The 25,385-nt window shown below is 50.2% G+C and overlaps 12 protein-coding genes across 12 annotated transcripts; 3 read left to right on the plus strand and 9 right to left on the minus strand.

Annotated features, from left to right (window-relative positions):
- Positions 1-171: 171 nt before the first annotated feature.
- Positions 172-2,715, plus strand: NFIA_099100 (GcvT family protein; the record flags this gene model as incomplete). The annotated part of the gene is made up of 1 exon (XM_001262172.1): positions 172-2,715. The coding sequence occupies one exon, from the start codon at positions 172-174 to the stop codon at positions 2,713-2,715; it is 2,544 nt and encodes an 847-aa protein (XP_001262173.1).
- Positions 2,716-3,506: 791 nt separating this feature from the next.
- Positions 3,507-4,358, plus strand: NFIA_099110 (rhamnogalacturonan acetylesterase superfamily protein; the record flags this gene model as incomplete). The annotated part of the gene is made up of 4 exons (XM_001262173.1): positions 3,507-3,538; positions 3,583-3,998; positions 4,052-4,198; positions 4,246-4,358. 4 exons carry the CDS (start codon positions 3,507-3,509, stop codon positions 4,356-4,358), a joined length of 708 nt encoding a protein of 235 aa, XP_001262174.1.
- A 922-nt stretch (positions 4,359-5,280) lies between these two features.
- On the minus strand, positions 5,281-6,101 carry NFIA_099120 (uncharacterized protein; the record flags this gene model as incomplete). Its single annotated transcript, XM_001262174.1, has 3 exons — positions 5,281-5,606; positions 5,661-5,824; positions 5,893-6,101. The coding sequence occupies 3 exons, from the start codon at positions 6,099-6,101 to the stop codon at positions 5,281-5,283; spliced, it is 699 nt and encodes a 232-aa protein (XP_001262175.1).
- Positions 6,102-6,289: 188 nt separating this feature from the next.
- Positions 6,290-7,301, minus strand: NFIA_099130 (uncharacterized protein; the record flags this gene model as incomplete). The annotated part of the gene is made up of 4 exons (XM_001262175.1): positions 6,290-6,566; positions 6,621-6,922; positions 6,972-7,167; positions 7,225-7,301. 4 exons carry the CDS (start codon positions 7,299-7,301, stop codon positions 6,290-6,292), a joined length of 852 nt encoding a protein of 283 aa, XP_001262176.1.
- A 606-nt stretch (positions 7,302-7,907) lies between these two features.
- NFIA_099140 (uncharacterized protein) lies at positions 7,908-8,344 on the minus strand (the record flags this gene model as incomplete). The annotated part of the gene is made up of 4 exons (XM_001262176.1): positions 7,908-8,004; positions 8,066-8,152; positions 8,200-8,270; positions 8,330-8,344. 4 exons carry the CDS (start codon positions 8,342-8,344, stop codon positions 7,908-7,910), a joined length of 270 nt encoding a protein of 89 aa, XP_001262177.1.
- Positions 8,345-10,465: 2,121 nt separating this feature from the next.
- Positions 10,466-11,602, minus strand: NFIA_099150 (agmatine deiminase family protein; the record flags this gene model as incomplete). The annotated part of the gene is made up of 1 exon (XM_001262177.1): positions 10,466-11,602. The coding sequence occupies one exon, from the start codon at positions 11,600-11,602 to the stop codon at positions 10,466-10,468; it is 1,137 nt and encodes a 378-aa protein (XP_001262178.1).
- Positions 11,603-12,250: 648 nt separating this feature from the next.
- Positions 12,251-13,760, minus strand: NFIA_099160 (MFS transporter; the record flags this gene model as incomplete). The annotated part of the gene is made up of 4 exons (XM_001262178.1): positions 12,251-12,750; positions 12,815-12,917; positions 12,974-13,638; positions 13,715-13,760. The coding sequence occupies 4 exons, from the start codon at positions 13,758-13,760 to the stop codon at positions 12,251-12,253; spliced, it is 1,314 nt and encodes a 437-aa protein (XP_001262179.1).
- A 1,423-nt stretch (positions 13,761-15,183) lies between these two features.
- On the plus strand, positions 15,184-16,545 carry NFIA_099170 (type III PLP-dependent enzyme; the record flags this gene model as incomplete). Its single annotated transcript, XM_001262179.1, has 3 exons — positions 15,184-15,358; positions 15,426-15,821; positions 15,875-16,545. 3 exons carry the CDS (start codon positions 15,184-15,186, stop codon positions 16,543-16,545), a joined length of 1,242 nt encoding a protein of 413 aa, XP_001262180.1.
- Positions 16,546-18,517: 1,972 nt separating this feature from the next.
- NFIA_099180 (carbonic anhydrase) lies at positions 18,518-19,250 on the minus strand (the record flags this gene model as incomplete). Its single annotated transcript, XM_001262180.1, has 2 exons — positions 18,518-19,046; positions 19,093-19,250. 2 exons carry the CDS (start codon positions 19,248-19,250, stop codon positions 18,518-18,520), a joined length of 687 nt encoding a protein of 228 aa, XP_001262181.1.
- A 275-nt stretch (positions 19,251-19,525) lies between these two features.
- Positions 19,526-20,102, minus strand: NFIA_099190 (putative carbonate dehydratase; the record flags this gene model as incomplete). Its single annotated transcript, XM_001262181.1, has 2 exons — positions 19,526-19,700; positions 20,026-20,102. 2 exons carry the CDS (start codon positions 20,100-20,102, stop codon positions 19,526-19,528), a joined length of 252 nt encoding a protein of 83 aa, XP_001262182.1.
- A 1,324-nt stretch (positions 20,103-21,426) lies between these two features.
- NFIA_099200 (uncharacterized protein) lies at positions 21,427-22,342 on the minus strand (the record flags this gene model as incomplete). The annotated part of the gene is made up of 2 exons (XM_001262182.1): positions 21,427-21,777; positions 22,139-22,342. The coding sequence occupies 2 exons, from the start codon at positions 22,340-22,342 to the stop codon at positions 21,427-21,429; spliced, it is 555 nt and encodes a 184-aa protein (XP_001262183.1).
- A 695-nt stretch (positions 22,343-23,037) lies between these two features.
- Positions 23,038-24,707, minus strand: NFIA_099210 (DUF895 domain membrane protein; the record flags this gene model as incomplete). Its single annotated transcript, XM_001262183.1, has 4 exons — positions 23,038-23,332; positions 23,399-24,030; positions 24,101-24,415; positions 24,468-24,707. 4 exons carry the CDS (start codon positions 24,705-24,707, stop codon positions 23,038-23,040), a joined length of 1,482 nt encoding a protein of 493 aa, XP_001262184.1.
- Positions 24,708-25,385: the final 678 nt, after the last annotated feature.

Genomic DNA, 25,385 nt, shown 5'->3' on the forward strand with positions numbered 1-25,385 from the left:
TGGTCGGTTGATACGGTTGCCTTTGCCGCATCCCGCGGTTCGTCCAGCATGACCATCACACTGCACGGAGTTGGTTATCTATCTAGTTGCGGGGTAGTAATAGATGACTATACTACATCATGTATATACAAGTATGACCATGAGAGTCAAGAGCTAGTCCTCAATGCAAACATGGCACCCTCACCACACATCGTCATCATCGGCGCTGGTATTGTCGGCGCCAACCTCGCCGATGAGCTGGTCTCCCGAGGATGGAGCAATATTACCGTCGTCGAACAGGGCCCGCTGCAGATGCCCGGTGGCTCGACATCGCATGCTCCCGGCTTAGTCTTTCAAACCAACCCGTCCAAGACAATGACCCGTTTCGCACAGTACACGGTTGAGAAATTGCTTTCTCTCGAGAAAGACGGGCAGAACTGCTTCAACCAGGTCGGTGGCTTGGAGGTCGCCACCACGCCGGAGAGACTTGAGGAGCTGAAGCGGAAGCATGGGTACGCGTCTGCGTGGGGAATAGAAGCGCGGCTCGTTAGTCCAGCCGAATGCGTGAAGATGTATCCACTTCTGAACGAGGAAATCGTGCTCGGGGGTTTGCATATCCCCAGCGACGGGCTGGCGCTCGCAGCACGAGCCACACAGCTGCTCATCGAGCGCACGCGAAATGCAGGTGTGCGCTACTTAGAAATGACGCCGGTCACAGGTATCCAAAAGACAGGGAATCTCGTTACAGGCGTCATAACCTCCGCCGGAGTCATCAGCGCGGACATCGTAGTCTCCTGTGCAGGGTTCTGGGGCGTTGAGGTAGGCGCCATGGCCGGCGTGCCCATCCCCCTCCTCCCCCTAGCGCACCAGTACGCCAAAACCACCCCCGTCCCAGCGCTGGCAGGCCGCGAGATCAACAACCGCACCAACGGACTCAACGCCACGTTCCCCATCCTCCGCCACCAGGACCACGACCTCTACTACCGCGAGCATGGCGACGCCTACGGCATTGGCTACTACGGCCACCGCCCGATGCCCATCGAGGCGTCCTCGCTCGGCCGTACCCCCAGCCACGTCGACGAGAAGACCATGCCGTCCAGACTGAACTTCACAGCCGAAGACTTCGCCCCCGCCTGGACCGAAACAAAGAGACTCCTCCCTGCGCTGCGAACATGCCAACTCGCCGACGGCTTCAACGGCATCTTCTCATTCACGCCCGACGGCGGCCCGCTGGTCGGCCCCGCCCCAACTCTCGACAACTTCTACGTCGCCGAAGCAGTCTGGGTGACGCACTCGGCTGGTGTCGCGCGCGCACTAGCCGAGTTGCTGGTAGAGGGCTCGTCCCGCATCGACCTATCCGAATGCGAGCTCTCCCGCTTCGAGGAGGTGCAGCTCAGTCGTGAATACGTGGCTGAAACATCTTCACGGAATTTCATCGAGATCTACGATATCCTGCATCCGCTGCAGCCGCGTGAGTCGCCCAGGCAGCTGCGCGTGAGTCCGTTCTACGCGCGGGAGAAAGAGCTCGGCGCGTTCTTCCTTGAGTTGGGCGGGTGGGAGAGGCCGTTTTGGTATGCCGAGAACGAAAAGCTCGTAAGGTTTCTTCCGGCGGAATGGCGGCCTGTGGAGAGGGATGCCTGGTCGGGGAGGTATCATTCCCCTGTTGTCGCGGTTGAGGCGTGGAAGACGCGGAATGCGGTCGCGGTGTATGATATGACTTCGTTCCACCGGTTCGAGATGTCTGGGCCGGGGGCGAGGGCGATGCTGTGTCGGTTGATGACAGGCTGTGTACCGGAAGTAGGACAGATTGCTTATACGCTGCTGTTAAACGAGCGGGGTGGCATCCGCAGCGATATCTTTGTGACGAGGGTCGGCGAGGAAATGTTCCAGATTGGAGCAAACAGCGCGACTGACTTTGCGTATCTCTCCTGTGAAGCTCAGCGACAGTGCCAGAAGTCTCCAATGCAGTGGGTTCAGGTGCGCGAGGTGACGGGCCATACCTGCTGTCTTGGTCTTTGGGGGCCTCGCGCCCACGACGTCATTCGCACGTTAACCACTGACGACCTTTCCAATACCGGGCTGCCATATATGCACGCTAAGCGCACCACCCTCGGGGGCCTCCCCGTCACAGTCCTCCGCAAGTCCTACGTTGGCGAAAGCGGTTGGGAGATTCAGACGAGCGCTGAGTACGGACTTCGCCTGTGGGATGTTATATGGGCCGCGGGCCAACCGCACGGTCTTATTGCCGCAGGACGAGCAGCCCTCAACGCGTTACGACTGGAGAAGGGATACAGGACCTGGGGGGTGGATATGACCAGCGAGCATGATCCCTTCGAAGCGGGTTTGGCTTCCGTCGTGCAGGTGGATAAACAAGAAGATTACGTGGGTAAGGCTGCGGTGCAGCGACTCGCAAGGAGGCAGCCTACCCGTCGACTACGGTGTTTGACCATCGACGACGGACGGTCGATGGTGATGGGTAAGGAGCCTGTGTTTTGGAAGGATAAGGCTGTGGGATATGTTACCACTGCTGCGTTTGGGTATACGATTCGGAATCCTATTGCGTATGCTTGGCTTCCTTCATCGATTCGAGACAGTGAAACGGTGGAGGTGGAATATTTCGGGAGGAAGATCAGGGCCACGGTTACAAAGGAGCCGGCCTATGACCCTAACGACCGGGCGTTGACTGGGGAGACGGTGGCTGAGCCTGAGCTGAGGCCGTTGAGGCATCGTCTATAGGCGTTTACCCGTTACATATACTCCCGAGTTTACTGAACGAGATTATGATTCATCTGCTTTATCAAGCTTGCTATTTCTTGAGTGGTCGAGGAGACGAAATCACAAAGCGATTTACCCACATCCAGTCACATTAGTCTCATTCGAACGATATTGACCTCACGTAATCCGCCATCGATAGACAATGTCAATTTGAGACCAAACGATATCCTCGGCCTCTTTTGTACCGAGCCCAGATACACTATAGTCTCGAGATTGGTGGGATTTCCGAACCCCCGGATTCCCCGCATTATGGCCTGAAGATCCATTAGCGAGCCCCCGCTAATAATCATGCCGAGATCATCCTGCGGGGATTATTCTAGATTGAGTTACCCCGGACTTTGCTGAAGGAGCTAAGTTATGATGCTATAGGGACCCCGCGCTGAGCGACACCAATAGACGGGAAGCAAGAATCCTTCGGTGGAAGACGCCTTCGCGATAGATTCAGTCCACCGGGCCAAGGGAACTCCTGCAGGATCAATGGGGATACGCAAATTGTGTGAGGGGTTGTCATCGCCCAGATAGGACGTTATGATATATATCCTCCGACTTTGGCTGTGATTCCGACGGAGACGTAAACAGTTCTGTCGATATATACCATAAAGCTAAAATTCGAGCCAAAAGTGACGAACATGAAAAGCCTCAACTCCTTCTTCTGTGCCTCCACATTATTAGCAGGCCTAGCGTCCATGAGCACTGCGGCACCAACTACCCGCCCCCAGCGCCAAATCCTCCTCTGTTCAGATAGTACAACGATGCCATATGGCACGACTAGCCTAATCCAAGGGTAGCTCACCTCCCAATAGCCACAAAAACCTACTGACTCTCTAGATGGGGCTACTACATGCACAACTTCTTCGACCTGAACATCACGAACCTCGCGCGCGGAGGACGCAGCACCCGCTCCTTCATCAACGAAGGGCTCTGGGCTTCTCTACTTGATCGCATCGTCCCCGGAGAAGGCACGTTCGTCCTCATCGAGATGGGCCACAACGATAACGGGGATCCGAAGACGGACGTGAAGAATCGAGCGACGCTTCCTGGTATTGGGCCGGAGAGCGTCGTTGTGGCTAGTAATGCTACCGGAGGGACAACGGAAAGAGTATACACGTTTGGCCATTACCTCCGGAGGATGATCCGGGATGTAAGGCAGGCTGGTGGTGTTCCGGTGCTGAGTGGGATGGTTCCGGTCATGTCGTGGACGGGGGATGTGCTTCGACGGGATTGGGCTTTTGCGGATTATGCGCGTGAGGTATGTGAAGCCGATATAGGGGAGCTTGGGGAGTTATAACTAAGTGAGGTCAGGTGGCCGAGGAAGAAGGGGTGGAGTATATCGATCATACGAAATATGCGGTGAATCGCTGGCAGGCTTTCGGGTCGCTCAATGCTACCATGCCGTATTACCCGCTGAATGACTATACGCATACGAGCTGGACGGGAGCTGAGAGTAAGGCTTGTGCTGAAATTGAGAGGAACTCGCTGACCAGCCTGTAGTTAATGCCGAAGCTCTGGTGACAGCTGTCAAGTGTGGCCATCATTACTGGTGGAAGTCGCAATTGGCCTGGTATCTGAATCGCAATGCAAGCAAGATCGACTATCCTTGCTAGTTAATGTGGCCATCATAGGTGAGCTGGTGAGAATATCAACCTCCAGGTGCAGAATGTTCATGTCGGAATCACTCGACTATTCCCCGGTGCGTGTGGATTCGCTATGATCTATATCACGACATACACCATAAAGTTACTTCTCTCAAGGAGCAAAGGCAAGAAGACGATCCTCCAGATATAGTGTTGTGTATGCTATTCAATGCTTCTTCAGCATTATATACCGCTCTGCGGAACAAATATCGTGATAATTCACAAGTACTATGGAGAACCTCCTCGTTCAACAGGACTGTAGATGACCAATTCTTGTCATCCTTATTGTAGATTTCTCAAACCTGGACACGCTTCGTCTGTGGCCGAACTTCTTCTCTGCCCGAACCCAGCATGCAATGCCACCAGCAAGTTTTTAGGACTTGTAGAACGCAGCAGAATAATGTGGAACTTCTTTACAATGTAACTCGCGGCTAGGAGATTAGCCGACAGGGCTAGCATACAAACTGATCCCTTGTAAGCAACAGCCAGGCCCTGATAGGAAAAGTATGATGTAGACTGTATCTAGCTGATAGAATGTCCCCCTTCACTGACAAATAAGCTAGCGAATTGCCGGGAACCCTTGTTCATTGAACTTGATAGTGACTGGCTCCGTTAATTTCTCAATGCTCGGCTTTAGGGAACATCTAATATTGCCGCTAAACTATTCTCGTTTTGCTAGTCTTCAATCAGGCAGCGCTGTACCCCATCGTTGCCATGCCAAACTGTGCTATGGTGCGCAGTCTATCGATGTCCAGAGGCAGAATATCCCCTGGATTTGCGCCAGGTCTGGCCGACTGGCCAAAAATCATCCGCCGAGTCAGGGTTATTGCCTGATTACCTGGTTGGATGCCCGGTGGAACCGGGAAGATTTGCTTCTTTCGTCGTTAGCTATCTAGAACACAATGATGATTAACAAGAACATATCCCGCACCTCGCGTTGCTGGAGCCGTGGCATGCCACTTCTGTCTAATGTGTAGAGCTCCACGACACCGCGGACACGGCGGGTTGTGCGGTTGGCGGTCCAGTTTATAATGACGGCAGCCTGGACGGCGCCATTCCCTCCTACGAGCCATTCGCCTGCATCTTCTCGCAGTCCGTTGAGGGATTCGCTCCAGCCGCTCTCAAAGACAATTCTGGGCATCATGGCGTTTGGCACGTTGATTGCTACATTGGGTGCCTTCTCGATGCCAACAAATGGCCCATCGGGGAATTCATAAACTTCTAGCAATTAGAACTGCATGAGATGGAATGAACGGAGGTGCATCGCTTTACTGGTATTTGCTGTGGTATACAGCATGTCGGACTCATTTTGAGTGAGTTGCCCGGAGACAAGCCATTGGATCTCGCTTTGGTGGCCCCAAACCTGGTCCACATTGTGCAGAGATGACGCCGAGGCTACAACTCGTAGGATCAGAGTGAAGGGGTTATAACTCTTGCTAATAAGGGAAATACGTTATTCGCATTATCGTTCTTGTATGCTGCTACATTGACGATACTTGCTTACCAGAAGCCAGCTCTTGTCCGCTCAAGTGTCTCTCGGACATTCTCCATCCAGGAAGGAGCGATGTTGTCGTAAACAAGCTCGGCGTACATGACATCTTTTGTTGCTCTTGCCTCGAAGATCTTCGCTACTAAGTGCTTGTGGAAAGACTGTTCGTCAGGTAATTCCAAGCCGGAATACCGGAGGATCAAAGAGTCATGGCTTGTTGCCATTTTGCAGAGCTCGAACTCGAGAACAATTCTGTTAAGAAAAGGAAATAATGAGAATAGTGCCTCTAATACAGATTAAAAATGATGTCGACATGGGTCACGCTGTCATTCTCCGAGAACCATGGGAAGGCTATCATTTACTGAATAGCGCCAAGAGCTTTATGCTACAAGGAATAACAGGTTACCAAGAACTATGCTAATTTTCCAAAATACTTCCACCCAAGGTAACCGGATACACCCAACGCAGGCACCAGTAGCGCCCCCAACCTGAGCATAGCGGCCCTGGTTCTCTCGTTAAAGTATTCCTCCACAAGCCCCTTAAAATTATCGGCGTCGTTGCCGCCCGGATATTTCTCTTCGGGAATGGGCACACCCAGGAACGGGCAAATCTGCTCCCATCCCAGCCCATCTTCAAGCTTGACCACCAGCAGACGGTCTTTAGGAACCGTATTTTTCACTGCCTTGATACTGCAGTTCCATGTCAGCATTCTCCGCCGTCTAGCTATATCTCAGGGCACTTACTACTCTACGTAGTTCCTCCTGAGAGCCGCCTCATTACCCGGCTGGCCCGGCTTTGTGCTGTCAGCAACGACGGCATACAGAGTGGTGTTGAGAGCGAGAAAGGTCCCTAATTCCTTGTCGAAATGCTTGAGCACGTTCAACGGAAACGAAGCGGCCGCCTTGACGACAAAGCCCGCCGTGCCGTTGACCGACTTGGCCCACCGATCGGGGTCCCGCTCCGTCAGGATGAACTTAACCTCGGGGTCCTGTGCGTACTCGTCGAGGAGGGCTGGGCCAAGGAAACTCGGGATCTCAATAAGGCACTATAGCATGGTGAGTATCCAGAACGCAATCGGGTATGTGGACACGTACATCATAGTCGGCTGTCAACTTGTCCAAGTCAGCCTTGTCGAACCGTTTGATGCCTGATAGCCGATTGTGCTCCGCGATTACGGCCTCTAGGAGGGCTGCCATCCCTTGTTTGCCCTGCACTAGTGCCACTTCGTACATGTGGTAGGGCTTGTAGCCAAGTATCTTCATTGCAAAGTAGAGACCAAGCGTCCCAGTTCTGGACGCTGATCAGCCACATGTTATCGTGCATTCGAATGGTAAAGGCATTGCCTACCGGCTACAGCTGGCGACAATGACCTTCTTCTTTTTCTTCTCCGCTGGCTCAGCCAGCTTGTCGATCGCTCGTGACATGATGCTGTTGTTGCTGTTATGCTACGGTAGCTGAGTTTCAGTCACCAAAACGAGGCGCTGACTTCTTATAGAAATTGTTGTCATGTTATCGAGCTCTGCTCGCCTTTTAAACAGGGGCTGGCCGTCTAATGTACATGCGACAACAAATGGGCAGTAAGCACTAGGTTCAGCTCCGCATCGGCTTCAGCCTGGAAGCCTATCATGAGATCCAACAGAGAATGAGCCTCAAATCAGGCGCCACATGGCTTTCGGGCTAAGGTCAATTGGACTAGTGCTGACTGCAGGTCAATCTGCCACTCCACCGTTGAGGCTGAATGATTGAAACACGGCTCAGTTGTCTCACTGATTGATTTGCTAGCCATGCTTAGCTCACCTTCCTAAGTCAGTTGTTAGACTTTGCGCTGGCGGTGGCTACGCTCGTACATACGGAGTAGTTCTAGTAGGTATCCCCGAAATGAGAATGGGAGATTCAGCCCAAGAGGATCCTTTAGGCAGTGATCTTCATAAACACTAAAAATAATTAGCCAACGAAAGGTGATTCCTTCAGATTATATCCAGCATACTAAATTAGACAAGTTTACCGTACAGGTCTGACTTAGCGACTAGCTATTCCATCTGAAAGTCAATAATATCAACATGCAGTCCAGGCGGCACTTCCACATTCTGCAGTTCCTCGATCTTTACATCGTCCGGTGCTTCGACGCTGCAGGAGATAACTATCAGCACTGTCTTGCTCCAGATTCATTTATGAAATGGAATCATACGATATGAAATGTACAGGCGGAGTGGTCAATGTGGAATCAAAAACGTCCGGGAACTTGAGGTTCCGATCGTGGTATATCTCGCGAAGACTGCAGTCCGGATTAGCTACTGCACTGCAGATTTCTAGGTTTCATACTTCTCGGCCAACTTCTTGCCGTCGCCGTAGTAATCGTGCGCGAGCTCGTTGTCGAAATGGATATCGAAGGTCTGTATCCAGTAAGAACGGAACAATGCCTCGGGTCAATACACTTCGTCGTGAGGCTTACCAGGTCCTTTGTCATTTTGGGATATTTACAGAGGGTTTTGAATTATGGTTAATGTACAGTTAGATACTTTCAACACTTATTTGATTGAAACGGACGCTGGCTAGTTATATGGGTTTGGGTGGTGGCACATATGCGGACTGTTTGAGTTTGGGGATGACATCAGTGATGATGTCCTCCAGTCATGCTCCATCATATGATAATTATATAGTATGACAACTGCTTTGTCCGTCCCTTGTTAATTAAATCATTGTCTTGTATAGCTGCAGGATCAGAAAGTTTGTCACCTACATTGTTGAAGCTTTGCAGCAGGTCGCCGGGGCATGTCCTATCTAGTAGGTATTAGAGTACTAATAAAGGTAGCGCTAGGCGGAAACTGGTCTTTAGATATCAAGAATACAAGGGGTGTGATGCATCTCATTTGCTTGCTTTTTTGATCCTAATCAGGTCGACTACGCTCCCTTGACCATGAATCTGATGATAGAGTAATAGATGATGAACGTCCGTCTATGTGCTGTATATAATGAAGTGGAGGGTGACTTAATAATAGCGTCTCGGCCGAGGATATGGAATAAGGCATAGATTAGCACCTAGTTTATACTGGCAGCAGATTAAGTGGAAGGCTGAACGTGTGCTGTATCAGGAAATAAACTGTAACTCGTGTGTCGAGCTGGATGATACGTTAGTCCAGGCCTTTCAATGAGACTTCTCACAGCGCGACCTTAGCGCTTAAGAAAACTGGCATTGACTGGATAGCTATAAATAGGCAGATCGCGTGTAGAAAGATCTCCTTTATCTGCCCAAGAAGAAGCTTACTGTCTCTATCCCTTCTTTGAACTGATAAAACAGGATTCCTATGTGGCCGCGGGAATTTCTAAGGAGGCATTTCATCGCCTTGCTCAACCGATTCAAGCGACCGCTTAACTGATCGACATAATTGCTTTTTCATATTGAGATCATCGTCGTCTTGCAGCTGAAGAAATTGCAAAATGTGAGCTCTCTGATGTAGTAAAAAGATTCAAGGCTTCATCCACTTTTAATGATTGAGTATCCCGTATTGAGCAAATTCGTCATTTCCTGCTCTGCCCTCTGAACTTGCTATAGTTATAAGCCGGGGAAATTCCTTACATTAACAGAAGAAGACTGACCATTCTAGACCTGATGAGTTTGATATAAGATAGCATTCATATAAGAGAAAGCCTGACTTTGAAAGATATCTCGTAGTTATTTCATAGACTATAAAGAAGGCATAAAGTACAATAGAGTTTTATATATGCACATGCAAGTCTCACAGAGTACGCGCTAAGGGCTTATATTATAGCGCAAATATACATGAATACCCCTTTCTAGACCAGGATTTACAGTATCTGGCACACTGGCTCTAACTTGTGATACGAGGAATCAGTGAACCTGTTTCTCTCATACTGTGGATCCCATGAACAAGCCCTACTCTCAAGATTGTTCATCTCTCGATTCAGTGGAATTTCCTCCTTCAAGCGCCTGAACTGCTCAATCACGCGGAGCTTACGGAACGGTTGTGCGTGAAAACATCCGCTCAGGATACTCAAACACGGTTGATTTGAAAGCGTTCTCGTGATAAGAACCAGAATTGGAGCGGATATTGTGTTGATTGCTGCGGGATTTACATTTGCAAGGGAAGTACCAATGAGGATGCAAGAGGGCATGGGTGATTAGGCACTGTTGGATACCTCAGTGTTAGCGGGCACGGAGGACCTGGACATGTTATCGGACATGGACTGGGAACTGGCATAGTATGATTCTTCATTCGATCTAAAAACATACGGTACTAGAACGCCTCTAGGAATATGGACTTTTTATACACAGATTCTGACGGGCGACTTGTATATCTCGCAGTATGGGCGGTGGTGTGCTTCCCCACCAATACATCCCACTTTGCTGCACCTCTACCATTGTGAACGAATCTATAGCACAATGTAACAGGAATCATTTGAACCCCGTAGGGCTATATTAACAAAATTCCCAACTAGAAAAATGTCCTTCGCATGAGAGATTGATTGGTCGAGCCGACACAGGTTGGCTCCAAAGGTAGCGTACATCAAAAAAGTATGCGTCGATCTTGAAAAGGCATGGGAACACGATGAGGGATAGAGCAAACATCTACGCTGCTGGCATTGGAACCTGCTGTGTCACACAGTGGATCACTCCACCACTTAAGGGAATGGCGTTGAGTTGCACCTGTCGCACCGTGCGCTCCGGCATCAGCGCCTGCAGGGTTTCCCTCGCCTTGCGATCGTACTCCTCGACGCCGAATCCAGGAATAATCACTCCTCCGTTGCAGAAATAGAAATTGGCGTACCCAGAAACGAACTCGTCGTGCTCTTGAATGCCCAGGTCCTCCGGACCAGGCTCATCGATCGCATGCAGTTCGAATTTCCGGCCCTTCGCGTCTGTTTCGTTTTCCAATATGTTCCGGATCTCGTGGGACATATCCAACCACACCTGTGGGACACTGGGGTGATGGCGTGACCAGACGAGGACACCCGGGCGGATGAATCGCACCTCAGCATCCACATGGCAGTCGGTGATGTCGAGTCCCTTCCGTCCAGGAACCCAGATAACTTTCTCCACGCCAAGGACCCGGCGCAGTTCTGCCTCGATCTCATCACGACTCAGGCCCGGGTTGCGCTGGTCGCAGACCATATAGCTCTCGGCAACAATCAAGGTGCCCTCGCCGTCAACGACGAGACCGCCGCCCTCCGTGCGGATGCGTGATTTGACCACCTGCACGGGCGATGGGGTGGTGTCGCTCTCGATGACATTGCGAGCGAAGTCTGTGTTCTCCTGCAAAGATTTCGGCGACATGGAAGGGTTGGCGAATCGGTAATCCCCATCGATGCCTTCCCATCCGTTTTTATTGCCCCATTCGTTGAATTCGAAGCTGATCGCTAGTCTCTGCTTTGGATCTAACTCGCCCGATGCGTCGTGAACATACACCGGGCCAGTATCGCGTACCCAACAGTGGTTGATGGGCGTGGGGATGACGCTCACTTGGGAGGGGTCGGCTAACTTGCGGTTGACAAGGTCCTGGGCAGCAGATACGTCTTCTGGACGCGCGTACAGCCGGACGGGTTCAAACTCTGCGATTGCAGCGGCAAGGTCGACTATTTCACTGCAGTTCTCATCGTGGAGCTCGCCGCAAGTCGAAGCTCGGGATGGGAAACCAAGTATGGTAGCAAGATGAGGATGCCACTCGGGCGGGAAAAAGAAGCGACCAGTTTCCAGAGGAGGCAACATGACGCGGGAATATCTTTTAGCGGGATAGATCTGATGCACAACTCGCAGTGGGACGATTTACACGGATGAAGAAAAGAGCTTCTTATAGACATGAAAGGAGTGTGTGCGGTATGTATGTCGGCTGCCTCCGGACCCCACTGGCAGGAACTACACGCAGAAAATCTCTCCAGTCAGCAGTACGATAACAGCTTTCCTTGATTTGAGGTTCAGCTGAACCCCAAGGGCGCTTGCAAGTCTCATAAAATGTAGCCCATGCATTCTTCGCTATGAGAAGCCTGTAATTGGCGGGATAGACATGGGATCATGCATAGATCACACGCAGCCCCGCGTACCCAAGGCCAATCAGGAGCTGTAGCTGAGGGTGAGAGCTGATGCATCCGGGATCTTCAGTTTGAAAATAATGAGACAGAGCTGAAAGGAAAACCTAATTGAGCCACAGAATCAACTGCGCTGAGAGAATAGGGTGTCCGCGGCAGTGGGGAGCTGAAATCGGCTCCACCAAACAATAGCTGCATGCGTAGTCCTGGTACAATGACAGGATGATTTGCCAATCGTGATACGAAGGATGTTGAGGGAATGGTTGTGTGGTTGATGAGGGGTTCATCAGTTACTCTGGTCCCGTTCTAGATACCTATGATGCTAACCGCTTCAAAGGGTCCCATAGGGGGTCGGTGCTGCTACTGTCAGGTGTTCCTCTTCCTCTTCCGTCTCCTCAGGCTCATGGCCATAGGTCCGATTACTCAACCAAAAGGAAGGTATGACCATGGCTGCAGACAGTGCCCCCAAGGCCCAAGCTACAGCTTTCCACCCATAGTTGTCAAACAGAGCATCACCCAGGATGGGACCGATGGCCAGGCCAGCGTAGTTAGCCATGGTTTGCAGACCAAAAGCCTGAGCAACCGCCCCTTTCTCACCGAAAATTCCGGGCGACTGCTGTTCCATCTCTTCGATTACCATCTGTGACTCGACGTACAATCCCGGGTGCCCGAGATCGGGGCAGATGCCGCAGAAAGCAACCAACACGCCGAAAAGAATCTTCTGGGAGACGGAGTCATGGTTCACAAACTGAAGACAAACCAATGAAGGCGTCAGCAATGAATACCCAATGACTGCCATGATGCGGACCCCAAAGCGGTCGCACAGCCTTCCTACAGAAGTATCAGCATTTTGTTCTTTGGTGGGCAAGACTACTGGCCTCAGTTGTCGACCTACCAAACAGTGGCTCCAAAAGCGACGGTATCGCCATGACGAGGAAGACCAGACCGGCTGCAAACGAGTCCCATCCGAACAATTTCTCCACAAAGCTGGGCACGGTCTGATATTTTGGGTCAGAAATCCATCGCGTCTTCTTGAGGCCCTGTGAGCACTTACCGCGTCAAAAGCACCTATAATAATCCCATCAACCGTGAGTGCCCAAAGCGTGATGGCGACTCGCGGTTGCTTCAGCAATTTCAGCGAGGCAAAAGCGTCACCCCGTTGCACATTTGAGCCTGACGGTGGATGGGTAGTATCTGCATCCGAAGCCACGTCGTGGTCTCCTGGATCTGTTGAAGGAATAGCACTGTACCGTGCAGAATTATTGCCGCACTCTACCTCACCCTTCTCTAATACAGCCAAACGCAGTGCCGCGTCCAAGGCGACAATAGCAAATCCCAGGGCACAAACGGCATAGTATCCGCCAACCTTGTTTAGGAGGCCCCCCAGGGGTGGGCCCGCTATAAGGCCGACCATGCTTCCTGTTCCCATATATCCCAAGGCCTCCCCGAGACCTTGTTTTCCGACCACATCCTTCAAGAGTGCAAGACCGGCGACCTCCACCATGGCGGCAGATGCACCTTGCAAGAGTCGAGCAATGATGTACGTTGTTACAGATCGTGCAACCGTGAAAAGGCACATTGACGCAGCGAGTAGAACGAGGCCAGCCAGGAAAGGAACTTTGCGCCGCCCCGTTCGGTCAACGCAGTAACCAAAGACGGGGCAGGTGAAAAATGCTGCAGCTGTTTCCGCAACGAGCATAATACTAGTCCAGTAGACCTCTAGCCATCGGAAGAAAGTGTCAGTGATCTCCCCTTCCCAATCACTGACACCATTTGAAGCGGGGCGAATACATACTATCCTGCGGTAGCACCCCTGCGCGAGCCACCAGAACGGATGGCATGATAGGGACGATCTAAAAGTCGTTGAGCAAAGGAGCATACTGCATGAGCCTGATCACCACGTACCATTCCATAGAGAAATAGCGTCTAATAGTCCGATTGTCAGTAGTGAAACTGCCAAACGGGGGTGTCGATGGCCAGACATACCGTCATGTAAGAGACGGACACGACGGTGAGGATAAACCATCGAGAAGAGCGCCACGATGGCGCCAACCTCCTCGAGTCTGCGTTCGATAACATGTCTTTATGCAGTCTTATTGCTCAGCTAGTATACTCTGGTCAAATCTGAGCTCGAGATCTGATGGTCGAAGTTGGAGTAGTTGATTGTGATTGTCGGGCAGTAATCACAGCCAGACAAGATGGTGGAAGACCAGTTGGCGGCACGCTTGCTTCGAAGCAAACACATATATCCAGCCTCTGGCAGGTGTCACAACCCAGAAAACCAGGCATGCAGAAGGATACTCCGTACAGCTGTAGGAGTTGGTCAATTCGGGGCCACTTACAATATTTGCAACGTGCATAAATGCCTCAAGGGGCCACTGTGTACGATTCCCGCGGTTTGATAGGTCTTGACTGGGAACATTTCCCAGCCGGGTGTCTGTCGTCGCCAAGGGAGCCTGGGCGACTTCCTTCCTGATGCTGTTGTGGGGTTGCCAAGAGGTGATCGACAAGAATGTTTTTGCGGGTTTTTGGCCGGGATTGCCCTTGTCCTCACTCATCACGAAGTGCGACCAGAAGGATCAATCAAAACTGCTCATCAGAGCGTGCGCGAGACCCGATTGCTTTTTGCGATGAGCGGCGGATGGCAGCTTTGGTCGCGAGATGTACCAGCCAATCTCTTCAAGGTGTTCTAGGCAATGGAGACATGCTGCAGATCCTTGGGTGACTTTTGTTTGCCTCCTTGGCTGCGACAAGAGAACGCATGGGGAACCCAAGGATCCGCAACAGAGCTATTGGTAAGGTTGAAGCGTAGGTGGCTGATGCGTAAGAGACGATCTGGTGACGATCTGCAAGGATACAGCGCCCTGAAGTCCAGCCCCAATATTCATTCAGCTATGGTTGCTTTTTGTGATTTGGATTGCAGTTTTAACCACTTTGACAGCTCAGAATACAGGGAACGAGCGATGGGATGCCACCATTTGTGTGAATTGGCCAAAAATACGATTGAGAGACAGTGGCTGGCTGAACCCTCGTATGTGTGATTTCGTACGTTCACTCTGGTCGCCCCGTAGGCCGATCAGCCTGGGTTGCAAGTACTGAACTGCCACAGTTCTGTACCTCATTTTGCTCGTACATGTCGTAATGGGATTCAGCGACATCATGGTCTGTGCATGAACGGTGGGTCAGCATGTACTGCCATAAGAAAGGTGGCCATCGCTACCAACCATAGTACACCAGTTTTGCGCCAGACCTCACTGCGGAGTAATGGACTCGACAGAGCGGTTGATTGATTTGGCGATTCAAACTCGTCTGTTTAGTTTGAGCAGTCGTGATGGTTGGGGCATTGCTGACGAGCCCTTTTTTGTCGCGGATCTGGGTCAGGTTATCCGCCAGCATCGCCGATGGAGGGTGAACCTGCCAGACGTGCACCCTTTTTATGGTCGGTGCCCCCTCCCATCCAAAGTTCTGACATCCCTCGTCTTGACGCTAATTGTCGGCGGCTGCAGCGGTGAAATGCAACCCCGATCCTAATCTACTCAAACTTCTAGCAAACCTGGGCACAGGCTTTGATTGCGCCTCGATAGAGGAGCTACGTACAGTTCTTAGTCTAGGGGTCGATCCATGCCGCATCATCTTCGCCAATCCCTGCAAATCTGCCTCCTCTTTGGTCTTTGCGGCTCGAACAGGTGTGACGCGAACGACCTTTGACAACCTTGATGAGCTGGATACCATCCGAACCTTTCTACCAAATGCAGAACTTGTCCTGCGAATTTATGCCAGCGACAGTGATGCTTTGATAGACCTGGGGGAGAAGTTCGGTGCCACAGTTGAGGCCTCGTTGCCTCTATTGCAACGAGCACGTGAGCTAGGGTTAGATGTGTGTGGGGTGAGTTTTCATGTTGGTACGTTGCTTCCAGGGCCATTGTTTCCCAACGTATTCACCACTTCCTTTCAGGAACCGGGGCCTCCAATGCATCAGCCTATGTGAACGCCATCCGGCATGCCAAGATTGTCTTCGGATATGGCAAGAGCCTGGGGTTTGACATGAACCTTCTGGACATTGGTGGAGGGTTCCAGGACTGTAACTTGGAAGATATTGCATGTACTCTGAGACCAATGCTCAAAGAAGAGTTTCCTTCTGGGGTCCGCTTGCTTGCCGAGCCGGGTCGTTACTATGTTCGCAGCGCCTACACCCTTGCGTGCAAGATTCTGTCCAGACGGCGTCACATCGGTACAGATGATCACGACAGGCCAGATATGCTCTACCAGAACGACGGGGTATATGGAAATTTTATGAACGTACTGATTGAGAAAGAAACTGTGCGGCCATCCTTGGTCGCATACACTTGGCCATTCCACAGCCACGGCAATGATACTCGGCGGAAGCTCGAGGAGCATCGATACACGATCTGGGGCCCCACTTGCGACAGCATGGATTGTGTTGCAAAAGATGTGCCCATGACCTCAGAGATCCGCATAGGTGATTGGCTCAAGTACAAGAATATGGGTGGTGAGTCTTTGCATGCCAGACTGCCCGGCATAGAACCTAAGACTGACTATCCCCGGAAGCCTACACCACAGCAACGGCGACTCAGTTCAATGGGTTTTCGAACCAGTATGACGTGATCTACATTAATACAGAGTCGATGGACCATCAAGTGATGCATAGGAAGAGCGTTGGCAAATCTATATCTGGATCATTTACGTAATTTTACCATACCGCTTTGATCGTTTGTCATTCTAGCTTAAGCCATCATGTCGGTGTGGGAAAAAGCTTCTTTCAAGTCATCATCAGGTTGTTCCCCTTGTACTAGGCCTATGGTTTGCTGTCATCATCTCCATACTCGAACATGAATATAGTGGATCTGATCCCTCTGACGAGTATACTGGGCGCTTTTTTTGAAGAAAGTGGTTGTAGGTCTCAAGCTCCAAAGAATAACATATTAGTGCCGAAGGATGATTCTTCTCGGCTATTTTCATGACGAAACAATAATTAGGGCACAAGCAGCTTGAGCCGAACATCCTCAAGGCCTTCACGAAATCCTCTTCAATCTCCTAGAGCAGCAGAGGTACAAGAAGAGGGAGAACCTTTGGTTTCAGTTCTGGACCTCGCCATCACGCAGCTGGACTTTCAAGGCATTAAGATTGATTCTGATGCTCTGCGCCGAGAAAATAAGCTTCTACGAAGCTTGGTTCATGCTACAGAAGCAGCAGCAGACCACCAGAGTGCTTAGATACCCTACCCCTGGTACTGATAGAAGCGATGTTGTACAGCTTGTTACATAAACCGGCTACAGGTAGTTAATCAATTTACTATAACTTGAGTCTTCGACTATATAAAGCCCACTTAGTCTCCAGCATTTTTAAGGCAGCCATATGTTACTAGCATAGTCTGAATCAGGACTCCGACTATCAATCAGTATCCTATAATACTTCAAATTTTTTAAACTGATAAATAAGGCAGAGCAAGGTTAATAGATAAGTATGTTTTAGAGTTGCATTTGGTCCAAGTTCGGGTGAGCCCAACCCTGGTGGAATCTAACTATAGTTAGATGTAGTTTGGTCAGTTTTGATTTTTATGACCTGAAAGGGTTACAGAGTAATTCTAACGGCTTTTAGAATATAATATCTCCCATGTCTTAGGCCTAATAGATATACCTCTAGAAAAATAATAATAATTTTACATGGAATATATGGGATTCTTATTATAGTAATCTAAATCTAAATATTAATCCAATATTTATAGGGTTGAAAGGGTGGTGGTTAAAAATTGTTCTTAGACTATAGTGATTGTTAAAGAGATAGAAGAATGAATGCACTGGTTCGGGGGCATATGCCTCCAATTTTCCGCGACTTTGGCCGTAGCATGACACGATACGCAAATATTGGTTGCCGGTCAGCTGTAACAAGTTGAAACAAATTAGTTAACCCAAAGCTCATATCATAGCTATCTTCACCACGAAACAAGATAGTCTCAATGTCGTGGAGGATCAGTCTTCAGTATATTTGGCCGGGGTTGGCGTAGATCCCATGCCATGCATGATGCAGACCACCGCTTCGGTAAGGCCTCAGATGCGCTCGGGAATTTAGACTCGCTTGTTCAAATACCGGCATTTGTATTCAGCATTTGGCGGCCTGCATTCTGCTGATCGATTCCTCGTCAATTTACGGGCAGTGAAGTGACAGAAGATAATGCTTGTTTGCCGCGGCACTCGAATATGCAGAATACCAGCCTGCCCGGATGTGTCATCGCAATAGTCCTCCCTCCGATTGCAAACATACATGATACTACGGTGTGCCCACTCCATTGGTATGCAATGGCTCTTGAGTAGACCCAACTGGCTTGACAATGCCGTTCTAGTCAACTGGTTTTTCTTGCCTCTCATGCGACTGTTGATCCTATTGATCTATGTAAATTTCACGCCCGCATCAAGGTAGAAATCCAGTGTCAGGGCTGTGGCACCCGTATCAGCAAGGTAACTTCCGGGTACAAATGTCGGAGCTTTCCACGGTTACGAGTCTTACCACTAGGTTTGGAAATTCTAACTGACGTGACACTGAAAATGGTATATGGTTGGTGCATGCTCCAAAGCGAGTGCTAAGAACCCGGCGCAAGATTGTATATCTTCTTGATATCCCGCAAAGTCTCCTCAAAATCAATCTCCAGGTCCCTAAGTAGACCAGTCTCCACATCGAATATCCAGCCATGCACAACGGGGAACTGCCGCTCATGAAAGCTCTGCTGCACCGCAGCCGTCTTGATCACATTTCTACAGGACTCGATAACATTCAACTCCACGAGGCGCTTATATCTCGCAGTCGCATCTTGAATCCCATCCAGCTCCCGCTCATGCAGACGGTACACATCGCGCACATTCCGAAGCCAGGGGTTGAGGAGCCCCAGGTCCGAAGGCGTCAGCGCGGCTTTGACACCGCCGCAGTGGTAGTGGCCGCAGACAACAATGTGCTTGACCTGCAGATGGCGGACGGCGTAATTAATGACCGACATCACGTTAAGGTCTGTGTTGGGGACCAGGTTCGCAATGTTCCGGTGGACGAAGACCTCCCCGGCTTCGAGACCCATGATCTCGTTGGCGGGGACGCGACTGTCACTGCAGCCGATGTACCTGGTCTTTTAAGTATGTGAAATGTACGCGCCATTGTGCTTCTTACAGATATTCGGGGGTCTGCCCTGCGGAAAGCTTCTCGAAAAAAGCGGGGTCATCTTTCATTTTCGTCGCGACCCAGGCGCGATTGTTCTCAAAGATACGCTCATGCGACTGTTTAAGATACTGTGGGACAGAGTCCACTTTTTGGTCGGAGGGCTCCATCATGGACGGGTGTGAGATGAAATGATTCTCTAGATGATTTTGGAGGAATTACGCCATGAATATTTTTGGGTCGGAGAATGGTGTGACGTTCTTCGTGGGGCCAGATATGTATGCCTGAGGCATGCTTTCTGCCGACTGGCTTAAAAGCTCTCAACCAATGGCATTACTCGGATCATGATGGATCTGCAGCCACGCTCCCTCTTTCAATTATCTATGCGTTTTTGATTTCGTCTTATGTTTCATTTTCTAAAAGATGGTCAAATAGCTGATCACCGTCATGCTTCTACTAATTGATAACCTTTTTTCGACGCCTTGTCGTAGACCATGCCCCAGACATTGAGCTGGTGCTTCTGCAAAGCCTCTGCAGCCTCAGCAGACTGACTTAACGAGTGCACCTGCTCAAGGACATTCAACTCCACCAGCGCACGGTCGCGTTCGGTTCCTCTCAGACTGTCGAGAGTGTGATGATGAGTCGAACGTAGAGTGTCAAGTATACTTATCCGTCAGCATAACCCCAGTAATATCTATCGGTAACAATTACCTGCTCCAAGGTTTCTGCAAGCCGGCATTTACTTCTCCATTTGCAATATGACATCCGTAATGTCCACATATCACGATATTCCGGATCTGGCTGGGTTAGTCGCACCCTCTCCTAGGAACAACGAACTCACCTTTAACGAGTCCAAAGCATATCGCAAGGTCGTATTGCAAGATAGGTCGTCTACCATCATGTTTCCCAAGCTCCTGTACTCGAAGATCTCATCTGAAGGCAAACCCAAGCTCTCCAGTTCGTCGCACCCGCTGTCCGAGCAGCCAATCCATAATACCTGCTGCCCTGGCAGTCGACGCCATGGTACCGAGTCTGAATGCAGCGGTTGGAGTTGATATCTGTCCAGAATCTGTTCACCCATCTTGCGATATGAAGAAGCAAAGCGGTTCGAGGTTGGGTTGAATCTTGCAAGAGTAAGACTGGGGAAACTGAAGACCCGGGAACAAGACATAGATGTGTGCTAGATGCGCTCAATTACACCACGTGTTGCTGGTGCAGACTCGGCTTAATATGTATTTGTGACTCGCAGTTTCCATAAGAAAGGTGGTCAATCTCCGGGCCCTACTTTGCTTTCGGCCGAAGCGGCGATCGCTCGGCTTTGGTTAGTCTCGTCCGAGACACAAGTACATGACTCGGATGATCTTAAAAGCTCAAGAATACTGCTTAAACTACTCCGTAGGTGTGGATCAAACGAGGCCCCGATCTTATTCCCTTCCGAGTGGTGAGTTGGGTGTGGGATGACAATGGACCGAGGCTGCACCGCCCGTATTTATTCGCACTCGTCAACCGCTGATCCCAACCTAGGCTGTGACCTGTCGGCAATTATGCCCAAAAATGACTGCAGATACAATGAAAATTCCATAATGTCCCAGCTCTGATATGACTGGTTAACATCTTGTCACTTGTGCTCTGCAGGCTGAAATGCACGTGCCTCTGGTTTTCTACATCATCTCCAGAGCAGTCTCACCATGCCCAAGTAATGGAGTTTACTGGCCTGATCGTATCGTGGCGGCATGATGTGGCTGCGCAAAACATCAAAACATTGCCTTCTTAGTGCTTGGATCTTCCAAATACTAGAGACTAAGGATGAATGGTTCACCAGTCCACCAGTCCATAATTCGGTACCTTTATGAGAAGGAGGGGGCTAGGGATGTGCCTCTTTTACAAAGAGTCGTCAACCTCAACCATGGCACAACACGATGGGACCCAATACTGTTTATTATCAATACCTGGGAAGGATGTCTTTTAAGGAAATCCTTGATTAACTGGAAAGGCAGGTTCGATTGAAACTACTGTGCAAAAGAGCTTGCATGCACATATTTCTTTGGCCAACGGCAACCTAACATCGCTACAGATATTCGGAAGGACCCGGGGTTGACTTTCCTTGTCGTATTCACTTTACGGAAGAGGAGCTGCGTGGACATGCTTCTGGGATTCCGTAACTCACATCGTTCTAGAGATGGGTAGACCCGACCTTCTTTAAAGATGCTGTTGTGCCTTTTGCAGGACTACGACAGACCGGCTTGAAGACTATGGTAGGGAAGAAGAAAAGATTAAATAAAGTGGATTCACGGTTAGAGAAAGTGCTGAGCGCCAAACCGCCTTGATCTGAAGGCAGCACTCAAGCTATAGACCAGTTTTGCTAAACCAGCGGTGCTGGAGCGCCTCCGTCGCAGTTATCCTCTTCGTTGGGTCTAAATTCGCCATCTTACCAACCAGGTCTCTGAGATCAGCCTCTACATAGCCCCAACGCTCAAAAGGCTGCCTAGGATTCTCTGGCCCAAAGGTGTTGGCGAGATCTATCAAACGGTCGTAAAATGGATTTTCTTCTCCAATATGTTCGAGAAACCCATTGAGGCCATCTTCGTCCGCAAAGTAAGATATATGCCGGCGAAGGATATGACGCCACGAATCCGCGGAATTTAGTTCGTCGTCGTTGACACGGAAGACCATCTCATTGACCATCACATAGATCATCTAACGGGAATTAGCAATGTATAACCACAAGATTGGTAGCAATGAGAGTCATACTACGATCCCAAAAGAAAAAACATCTGATGCTTGGTTCTGGCGTGATCGGCACCAACTCTCAGGACTCCTCCATATTGCATTGCCGCATAGTGGACCAGTCAGCCACTTCCCTCTAGGTACAATGACTGTATCCTCAAGGTCTGAGATTTGCACGCTTTTGACAACGACTCCACCCTCAGCACTTTCCACATAATCTACAAGAATATTATTGGGTTTGATGTCTGCAGTCGGTCAGTAGCATGATCATGTGATTTTCTGAACGTAAGTACTTCCCGTTATGGAGAATATCCCTATCGTGAAGATCGACGAGGCCTTGCAAAGCACTTCGGAGAATATATCTCCTCGTATCTTCCGATAATTTTCTCTGACTTAAACGAAGCAGATCTCCAGACAAGTACGGGTAGATGAACATCTCCAGATCTTTGACGGTATCAACCACCCCTCGCACGTTTGGGCAAGTCGCCAGCGATTTCTGGAGGTTCAGGTGATAGTCAAACTCGCCCTGAATCATGTTTTCGCTATGAAATCCCTTCCATCGGCACTACCGCGCGGTTAGCACGAGGCTTCAAGCGGTTCCGGATCAATGTACCTCGCACGATATCCACATAAAAGGGGCTTTCTCCGTTCAGCAAGCACTTCTTTAATCCTATACGTTTGCCCAGAGTCACTTTCGAGCATCGTGCCTGGGGTAAGTGGCTCCTTGCTGAACGGGGACATGTGCGACATCAGGTAACGCTGTGAGGTTCGCTGTCCAAAACGGGGTATTCGGGATGGCAGTATTCTTGCAAGCAACATGTCTGAATTGTAGGAAACTCGGTTACCAGGGAGAGGTACTGGATGGACCACCATGGAAGGGGGCCATTGTTGATGGATGTCAGCCATAATCATATCTTGGCAGTCGCTGGCCAATCACCTGAGACACCAACCCCCAATGTAGACGATCCGCAAATCCAACCCACCCAATCCGCAAAATGGGTGAATCGGGGTTATAAACATACCCAACCCATATAAATATCTGACGCTACTGTGGTTCTTTTGCATGCTTGGTAATTATAAGGTAAGTTGGCACATAACTCCAGGACTTGCATAATTAGATCACCGATCTTATGTACGAGACAGTAGGTTATATCTCACAAATCAGACACTACCAAAATGAGCAGAACGGGTAGTCCCAAACCCGCAATCAAGAAAGTAAATATGCAATTCCTAGGCCACGGCCTTCTCGGGGTGGTTAGCGGGAAGAACATCAGCTATAGTCTCGTCAGTGCCTGCAAGATCATCCTGAACATCGATGTGATCACGGATCTTGAGGAAGATGACGGGGGCAGCAACAACGAGGGAGACGGCGAGGAGAACCCAGTTACTGATGAATTCCTTCTCGTAAGACAGCTTGCGAGCGTCAAGATTGTTCACAATAGCGGCGCCACAGGACTGGATACCCTTGTAAAAGCCGACGTAGTTGGCAGAGCGACGGCCAGAGTTGGAGAGAGCGCCCATGAACCTATTCGCTTTGATTAGTTGTCATCGGTCAAAGAAACCAGAGAAGTGTGATTAGAGCAAAACATACCAGTAGACGCTAGCTTGCCAGGCAGCATCATAGAAACCGTAGAAGAGGTACAGAAACATTGGGCCCACATAGCCGGGAGTCTCCCAGTCAGTTGGGACAAATTGGGGGTTGAGCTTGGGATTGACGCTTTCGCGGGTGTATGTCTTCTCATAGGCGTATCCACCACCCCAGATGGCAAAGGTGAGGATGAAGAGAACGACCCACGTAATCTTCGCTCGGACGGAACGGCGAACGCTCTGGACATCGAGAAGGTATCCCCAGATAACAGCTGCAATGATCTGAGCCAGGAAGTACAGTAGACTGTTAAGAGCCTTCGTGCGGGTACCAAAGTGAGCACCATTGACAGAATTCTGCTGGTAGACGTAGAACCAGTTTGAAGAGAAGAACATGGGGAAAAGGAGGACAACAAATGGCTCAAATCGAAGGGTTTCCCAGAGGCCAAGCAGCTCGGATTGCCAGCTAGGATGCTTCATCAAGATGACGCGGCTGCCGTCTGGTCGAATAATGTCGCTAGCGTTGCAGAGGCAGAGAGCAAGCAGGGCACCGACGAACATCAAGACGATGAAGCCGATGTACGTACCGTCGGAGACAGTAATGTTAGCCTTGACATGGATGTTTTCACCGAGGGGAATCTAATCTAGGTTAGTCTCCGTCACTGAGAGTGAGATGCCTGAATAGAAATATATCGAGTCGGAGACGTACCAAGCTGCCAATAACTGCACCCATGTTGAAGATACCCCAGAACCAAGCAAAATATCTTCCCTTTTGTTCCTCAGTAGGGTAGGAGATCATGATGGTACCTTGAGCGGTCCACAGAAGACCGGCACAGATACCGAGCCATGTCCCAGCGAAGAGATTGAAACCGGCAACGCTGGCGTGGACGGAGACCAACAAGCTGATGGCGTAGATGCAATATCCAATCCCTCCAAATGCGAGCGTCCATCTGACACCGAGCTTGTTGATGAAAGTACCACCAAAGAAGCCAAAGACTGCAAAAGCACTGTAAAGAGCCGTATTCTGTCCAATAGTCAATGTAATTCTTTATAAGTTCTAGTGACGTCTGGCGCACCATGTTGTCTGCCAAAGTAGCGTCCGTCTTTCCACCACCGCCTAAGCCACCCAGGGCGTTGAACATTCCGGGACACATGAAACAGACAAATGCCACCAACAACAACTGCACGCTAGGCGAGGCATACCAGGGGATGTTGCGGCCAAAAATGCGGTGCTGCCTGTATTTCCATCCTGCTGGTAGATCTGGAGGAGCGTCAATGCTCTCACCGTGGTCATGGGGAGTGATTTCCTCAGACATGGTGGCGTGTGCACAGGTAGTACTGATGCGGATAATGGAAACTCTGAAAAGCGAGGAGGCTGTGGACGACGGGAAAACATCTTAAATTATTCTGTTCTCAGTGTTGATAAGCGAAGAAAGGAATAGCTTCCCTGTATAGCCACGTGAAACCGATACTACACTCCAACCCCTCAAGGTAGTATTCAGTATTGAGTCGAGTGTCTCCGTGCTGACAGTCCCCAGATTCTGTCCAATAATACACCCCGGATTACAGGCTCCGAGTCGTGTGTGACTGATAGGAAAGGAGTCGGGTAGCATAGCAGCGTCAGCCTTGCTCCTCGACCCCCTGACCCCGCATGGAAGGACTAAGCATCGTCCAAGCCTCCACTGGTTCCACCCCCGCAACTCTGAGGGTCAAGAACCCATGGCCTCAAGCCAAGTGAAGTGACCTACTTGGGAAGCCTTAAGGATGACCACAGAACACCGTAACATTTGTTGGCTGAGCTTGGCTTGCTGAAAGGAATGGTGGAAGACAGCTTGGCCAGAGGCGCTAGGCAAGATAAGGTATTAGATCGGAGACTCTAGCGAAATGTAACGTTACCAAAGGTGTAGCACTCTGAGATGTGTTGAAGATAAGAGCTAATGCGCTGTCTTGGCTCTTGTTCTAGGACACTAATCTAGACACTGTCAAGTTGAAGT

This window comes from Aspergillus fischeri, genomic scaffold, assembly GCF_000149645.3.
Source record: "Aspergillus fischeri NRRL 181 1099437636262 genomic scaffold, whole genome shotgun sequence".
Taxonomy (NCBI): Eukaryota; Fungi; Ascomycota; class Eurotiomycetes; order Eurotiales; family Aspergillaceae; genus Aspergillus; species Aspergillus fischeri.